Source organism: Carassius auratus, linkage group LG45M (genome assembly GCF_003368295.1).
Source record: "Carassius auratus strain Wakin linkage group LG45M, ASM336829v1, whole genome shotgun sequence".
In the NCBI taxonomy this organism is placed as follows: domain Eukaryota; kingdom Metazoa; phylum Chordata; class Actinopteri; order Cypriniformes; family Cyprinidae; genus Carassius; species Carassius auratus.
Genome location: NC_039299.1, coordinates 109,862 through 117,500, shown reverse-complemented (window position 1 = coordinate 117,500; position 7,639 = coordinate 109,862). Strand labels below are relative to the sequence as shown.

At 37.9% G+C, this 7,639-nt stretch overlaps 1 protein-coding gene across 6 annotated transcripts in view; it reads right to left on the bottom strand.

Moving 5' to 3' along the window:
* LOC113068501 (1-phosphatidylinositol 4,5-bisphosphate phosphodiesterase beta-4-like) overlaps positions 1-7,639 on the bottom strand; it is a 44,112-nt gene that overhangs the window by 20,340 nt on the left and 16,133 nt on the right. For all 6 annotated transcript variants that reach the window (XM_026241233.1, XM_026241231.1, XM_026241235.1 and 3 more), the window contains exons 7-11: positions 2,553-2,632; positions 1,544-1,597; positions 1,376-1,457; positions 626-726; positions 334-391 (exon numbers count right to left, since the gene is read on the bottom strand). In XM_026241233.1, coding sequence (XP_026097018.1) covers positions 334-391; positions 626-726; positions 1,376-1,457; positions 1,544-1,597; positions 2,553-2,632 — 375 coding nt within the window. The remainder of the gene's footprint in view (positions 1-333; positions 392-625; positions 727-1,375; positions 1,458-1,543; positions 1,598-2,552; positions 2,633-7,639) is intronic.

Here is a 7,639-nt window from a genome sequence, read left to right as displayed (position 1 = left end):
GAGAGAGAGAGACAGAGAGAGAGAGAGAGAGAGAGAGAGAGAGAGACAGAGAGACAGAGAGAGAGAGAGAGAGAGAGAGAGAAAGAGACCGAGAGACAGAGAGAGAGAGAGAGAGACAGAGACCGAGAGAGAGAGAGAGAGAGAGACCGAGAGAGAGAGACAGAGAGAGAGAGAGAGAGAAAGAGACCGAGAGAGAGAGAGAGAGAGAGACCGAGAGAGAAAGAGAGAGAGACCGAGAGAGAGACCAAGAGAGCGAGATAGAGAGAGACGGGACGCAGACACACACACACACACACACACACACACAGTTAATAATGATGATAAAGAGCTTACTTCATTCAGAAAGCTGACTAACTGCTCTACAGTTAAATAATCACTTTTGTCTCCGTTGCTGCAAAGAAATTGAGCAGAAAAGATTTGGTTTGGTTATAATAACACAAAAGAAAACCATTAGAGAGAGAGAGAGTTAGACATCACAAAGCATCTGTTCGACACCTGTCTGATGCTCTATAAACCGTTAGTCAAACACAGGTTAATGTTGAACTGCTGAAGCTGTTAGAGTCTGTCTCTAGTTAGTGCTCTAGAGTACTAGTTAACCATCAGGACTGAACAGCGTGTGACGTACATCTTCTTGAAGAGCTCCTCAATGTCCGTGCGAGGGCAGATCTTCTGCGTCAGAGCATAGAAGATGTCGAAGGTGAAGGCTGAATGCTCGATCTCATCATTCTGCAATGCAAAACCAAATCAAGCAGGTTCACCATGACACTTATTTAACTTCTGCAACGTGACAGAAACAGGATTTCAACAAAAGTAGGACAAGATGTGGTTTGACCAATGAGGGACTGATGGGACGATTTGACGCGGAACGTGGGTTTGCACGGAAAGTCTTTGTGTCTTATTTCCAGCTGAAAACTAAATCAATCGTCTGTTTATCTCCAATAAAAGAAGTCTTTTTTTTTTTTACAGGTTATAAAGATTCAACTGTGGTTTTTAGCTTTAACTGGAAAACAAATCAAAGAGTCTCATTGGTTAACATCTTGAAAAAAGACCCAATAACCTGGTTTACACATAACTACTAAAACTGAAATGAAAATGAAACCTTAAAATATAAAAATAAAATCTCATTCAACATGTCAATAAATCACGTTAACTGTACATAAAACAATGAAACACTAATCACAGAAAATACTACAATACAGTAAGAAATAAGTAATAAATAAAACAAATAAATATATAAAATAACTGTTCTTTTTTGGCACTGAAGATGATATGAGCTGAAAGTCAAAGAGGTGTTTCTCTTTAAAACCACAGCATCAATAAGAGCAGCATCATCAATTAAGACTCTTCCATCTAACAATATAAATGTGTAACAGACCTTTCCACTGGGGAGACCGAGCTCCTTCAGTGCCTGGAAGATTCCTTTCTCTGTTTTACCCGAGCCGAACGTCCGTGTTATGCTGCACGAGACAAGATGAGATGATCAGATCAGATCGGCCAGAACTTCAAAGAATAAAGAGAAGATCCAGAGGAATCAAACACTCACCCTCGAACCGGGATTTTGCCGTTGACATTCGTCACGAAGGAGAGTCTCATCCAACTAGACAGAAAGAAAAGAGAACGTTAAAGAAGACAAACATATCATGGATCCTGCTGATTCTAATCTGGTAAGAATTCCAACAGATCTCCAGCAGATCTCCACCTGATCTCTAAAAGATCTCCAGCAGATTGTCACCCGATCTCCACCTGATCTCTAAAAGATCTCCAGCAAATCTCAAACAGATCTCCAGCAGATCTTAAAACAGGTCTCCAACTGATCTCCAGCAGATCTCCAACAGATCTCCAGCAGATCTCCACCTGATCTCTAACAGATCTCCAACAGATCTCCAGCAGATCTCTAACAGATCTCCACCTGATCTCTAACAGATCTCAAGCAGATCTCCAACAGATCTCCAGCAGATCTCCAACAGATCTCCAGCAGATCTCCAACAGATCTCCAGCAGATCTCCAACAGATCTCCAGCAGATCTCCACCTGATCTCTAACAGATCTCCAGCAGATCTCCAACTGATCTCCAACAGATCTCCAGCAGATCCCCAACTGATCTCCAACAGATCTTCAGCAGATCTCCAGCAGATCTCCAACTGATTTCCAGCAGATCTCCAACTGATCTCTAACAGATCTCCAACAGATCTTCAGCAGATCTCCAGCAGTGGTTATAGTGGTCTGTTTCATTCCGTAGTGTAAGTATTGATTCATCCGGTAACACTTTATTTTACAGTTACATCTATTAGTTGCTTATTACTAATAACTATGACTTTTCTCTCAATAAATTCTTAATTGTCTGCTAATTAATAGTGAGTAAGGTAGTTGTTAGGTTTAGGTATTGGGTAGGATTAGGGATATAGAATAAGGTCATGTAGAATAAGGAATTAATATGTGCTTAATTAGCACTAATACATGGCTATATTCTAGTAATATACATGCTAATAAGCAACTAATAGATGTAACTGTAAAATAAAGTGTTACCAGTCGCCTTTATGTGGATCTACTTACTGTTTCTTCAGGCACGTCATTGGACACACGTTATTCGCCTTGAAGTTGTGAATCACTGATTTCAATCCTTCCATCCATTTCTGCACAAAAACAAATAATCATAAATAAGGAGAAATTAACACGTTTTGTAGTAGTTTACTACATTAGCTATTATCTTAACTAACTTAAACACATGATGTGTCTAAATCGGTTAAGTTTCTCCGTATATCAAGGAAAATTTACAGAAGGGCTAAAAGAAAATGGAAGGAGGATAGGCTCCAAGTAGCATCTGATATGTTAAGAGAAGCTCTGACAAATTTTCAGTATATTGTGAAGGTTGCAAAAGTAAAATATTTTTTGAATATAATTGATAAGATGACCATATTAGCCCGGTCCTGTCCACACTGCACTGGCTCCCTATCAAACATCGTATAGATTTTAAAATATTGCTTATTACTTATAAAGCCCTGAATGGTTTAGCACCTCAGTATTTGAATGAACTCTTTTACATTATAATCCTCTACGTCCGCTACGTTCTCAAAACTCAGGCAATTTGATAATACCTAGAATATCAAAATCAACTGCGGGCGGCAGATCCTTTTCCTATTTGGCGCCTAAACTCTGGAATAACCTACCTAACATTGTTCGGGAGGCAGACACACTCTTGCAGTTTAAATCTAGATTAAAAACCCATCACTTTAACCTGGCTTACACATAACATACTAATATGCTTTTAATATCCAAATCCGTTAAAGAATTTTTAGGCTGCATTAAGTAAGTAAACCGGAACCGGAAACACTTCCCATAACACCCTATGTACTTGCTACATCATTAGAAGAATGGCATCTACGCTAATATTAGTCTGTTTCTCTCTTATTCCGGTGGATCAGCACCTAGAAAGGACCTCTACTGCCCTGAAAGACAGCGGAGACCAGGACAACTAGAGCCCAGATACAGATCCCCTGTAAAGACCTTGTCTCAGAGGAGCACCAGGACAAGACCACAGGAAACAGATGATTCTTATGCACAATCTGACTTTGCTGCAGTTTCTCCCAAGGTTTTTTTTTCTCCATTCTGTCACCGATGGAGTTTCGGTTCCTTGCCGCTGTCGCCTCCAGAGATGTATAAAGTACTAGAGACCCATACTTGAGTAAAAGTACAAGTGCTCTATCAAAAAAGTGACTTGAGTAGAAGTTGAAGTGCTCTTTAAGCACCACACTTAAGTAGAAGTACTAAAGTATTCAACATTTTTTGTACTTAAGTATTGGAAGTAGTCTATTTTAAAATTTACTACTCAAGTACTGAAAGTAAAAGTAGAAGTATTGTGTTATGTAGCTATTAAAGAAAGTAGTCAAAAGTTTGAACATATTGTTTTTACTATTTCAAATGATTAACCTAAAGGACAATCACAATTCCTTTGACTGTAACGTCTTGTAAACAAAAAACTCTTACTAGGGTTAGTTAGCCCAATTTGCAAAATTATGTCATTAATAACTTACCCTTCATGTTGTTTCAAACCCCTAAGACATCAGAGGGTCATTTATAATTTTTTGAAGCATCGGAAATACATTTTGGTCCAAAAATAGCAAAAACTGTGACTTTATTCAGCATTGTCTTCTCTTCAGTGTCTGTTGTAAGACAGTTAAAAACAAAGCAGTTTGTGATATCTGGTTCGCGAACGAATGTAACCGGATATTTTTGAAACAGTCCACCAAATCGAACTGAATCGTTTTAAACGGTTCGCGTCTCCAATACGCATTAATCCACAGATGAATTAAGCTGTTAACTTGTTTAATGTGGCTGACACTCCCTCTGAGTTAAAACAAACCAATATCCCGGAGTAATTCATTGACTCAAACAGTACACTGACTGAACTGCTGTGAAGAGAGAACTGAAGATGAACACCGAGCCGAGCCAGATAATGACTCGTTCATGAGTCAAGAACCGTTTCTGACAGACGCGTCCGATTCGTGAACCGAGGAGCTGATGATACTGCGCATGTGTGATTTAGCGTGAAGCAAACCGACACACACAGCGTCTGGAACCGAACTGATTCTTTTATGATTGATTCTGAACTAATTCTGTGTTAATGTTATGAGCCCAGGTGCAGTCAACGCCAATGACGCCATTGCGTCGAGCGCAACAGAATCGGTGAACTGTTTTCTTCAACTGGTTTATTGAATCGAACTGTTAGAAAGAACTAACGTTACTGGTCATCCGAGAACCGATGCAACCGATTCTTGACTCGTGAACGAGTCATTATCTGGCTCGGCTCGGTGTTCATCTCTCTCTTCACAGCAGTTCAGTCAGCACGCGCAGTCTCGCTTGATTCGCTCAATGATGTGCCAGCTTCATCAAACCTGCCATCTACAGTTCTGGCAGTGGTTTGTAATGGAATAATTCGTAACATTTTTATAATTGTAACGAGTAACGATGCAGCACATAAAAAAAATATCGGAGTAAAAGTATTAAACTCAGCGAAAATATTTACTTAAGTAAAAGTGGAAGTAGGAGAAAAAAATAATACCCTAGTAAAGTACAGATACCGCCTTTTAGTACTTAAGTACAGTAGTGAAGTAGTTCTACTTCGTTACTATACATCTCTGGTCGCCTCTGGCTTGCTTAATGGGGGTCACTTCATCTACAGCGATATCATTGACTTGATTGCAAATAAATGCACAGACACTATTTAACTGAACAGGGATGACATCACTGAATTCAATGATGAACTGCCTTTAACTTTCATTCTGCATTATTGAGACACTGTTTTCCTAATGAATGTATTTTGTTTAAAGCGCTATATAAATAAAGGTGACTTGACTTGATAAGAGCTACAATTAAAAACATGATTTTTTCTGCACCTACTAATTTTCTCGAGGCTACTCAAAAGATGTGTGACGATCTTAGTTCTTTGTAAACAAAGTTGATCATCTTCGTTCACAGATTATACAAATAATGACATTTCATTCTGAGTTAAATCATCAAGAGTTAATTTTTTAGTTTTAGCAGTTTTGAGCCTATTTCTTTCCCTCAGTTAGAGCAAGTATTAAGGCACACTAGACCTGCTCTACATCCGTCTGATGCTCTTCCTCCTCGGCCGTTGTTAAAATTTTATCTTTTAGGTAAAACTCTTCAATCTCTTTTAAATAGTAGTCTGATTAATGGAAATGTTCCTGCTTAAGACATGCAATAGTGCAGCAACTTCTTAAAGAACCGAATTTGGACTTTATTCTTTTAAGTAATTACCGACCTATATCAAAACTACCTTTCTTATCGAACATTTTAGAGAAGGTTGTTCTGTCTCAGCTTGCATCATATTTAGATATGAATGCTGTTATAGATTTGTTCCAGTCAGGTTTTAGGTCTCTTCATAGTACAGAATCGTCCCTTCTTAAGGTTTTTAAAGGGACAATAAGTAACTTTTTAGGTATTTTATTATCTAAAATCAATATTTTTATTCATAAATATGCCCTCAATGGTGTACAAATACCTATGCCAATGTTTAAACTAATCCTCGTAAATGAAGAATTTATTATCTTTATATACATGGGACGGGTAGGTCGACGGAGGCTTCCATGTAGTTCCGCCATCTTGCAAAACTATAATAGCAGAGAGGGACAAAAAGTACTAAGCCAACACGTTTCCACAGCGCGTCTTCGGTCAGAGCCAGAAACGCAGGTGCAGAGCAGTGAGAGGCGCTTGAAACTGCACCGGCAAGATTAAAAGTCTGGATTGCATTCTTATTATGGACCATACATATGCCGCGCCACAGGAGAAGAAAACATCGTCGCCAAAACAGTCAAAAATAGAACGTAAAAGGAAACGTGACCGTAGATTACAGAAAACAAGAGTTAATGTTGGGGAAGCTTTTTCTAGGTGGAAAGAGCTAATGCTGGATAAAGATTTCAAAAGAGACGCTGAAGTGGCCAGTTTTCTTCTCCACAGGTAAGTCAGTGTTACAGTCTATATTATAATATTTTTTTATATCTAACAATGCACATTATTCAGAAAATATAACGAATAAAGAAGACATAACTATTAATTACAATATTTCATGTTTTCCACAGTCAGTAATTCATACTGTAACATTCGTTTGTTAGTTGTCATGTTGCTGTTTGTTTGAAATAACACACCTGTTCACCTGAAGGAAAACTCGACGAAGTGCTATTAGAAGACATCCCGTCAAAGCTTTTTGGTACATATCGCCTACCGTAGATGCAACGCGCATTTGAAAAAGCGAGGCGCTGGAGAGCAAAATTAGTTTGAATGCAAAATACAATTTCACCACTAGATGGGAGTAATTCCTACTTAGTGTCCCTTTAATGATATTCTATAGGCAGTTGATTCAGGAAAGATAGTTAATCATATTGATCATGCTATTTTATTGCAGCGTTTAGAAGATGTTGGTGTTAAGGATACTGCTCTAGAATGGTTTAAATCATATTTAAAAGATAGATCTTTCTTTGTTTGTCTTGGAGATCTTGTGTTTATACATCAGTTAAATTACATAGTGGTGTGCCACAGGGTTCTATACTTGGGCCTATTTTATTTTCATTATATGTATGGTCCAATTGTGCAAAATTTTTCATAAATATAATATTATGTATCATTTATATGCAGTTGACACTTATATATCCCGAAAGATCCAAATAGTTCTCAATCCTTTGAAGGACTTGCTCAGTGTTTAGGTTGGTAAGCAATTTTCTTCATCTTAATACTAATAAGACTAAGTGTGTTGTTTTGTTGTTTTGGATCTTCTTTTACTTCCAAGGAAATTATAAGTAGGTTGGCTGAGGATAAGTGTTTCAGATCATGTCAAGAATTTGGGTGTTATAACGGATTCAGCCCTAGGCTGAGATAAACAGGTTCCTAGTGTTGTCAAGACTGCCTATCAACTAAGAATTATTTCTAAACTGAAAACATGTCTCTCTTTTAAGGACCTGGAGACTATTATTCATGCCTTTGCGTTATCACACATTGATTACTGTAATTCTGTATATATAGTTATTTTACAGGGTCAATTATCTCATATTCAATAAGTATAAAATGCATTTGTCACAGAAGAGAGAATTACTCCAGTTTTGGTTTCTTTAGACAGGTTGCCTGCA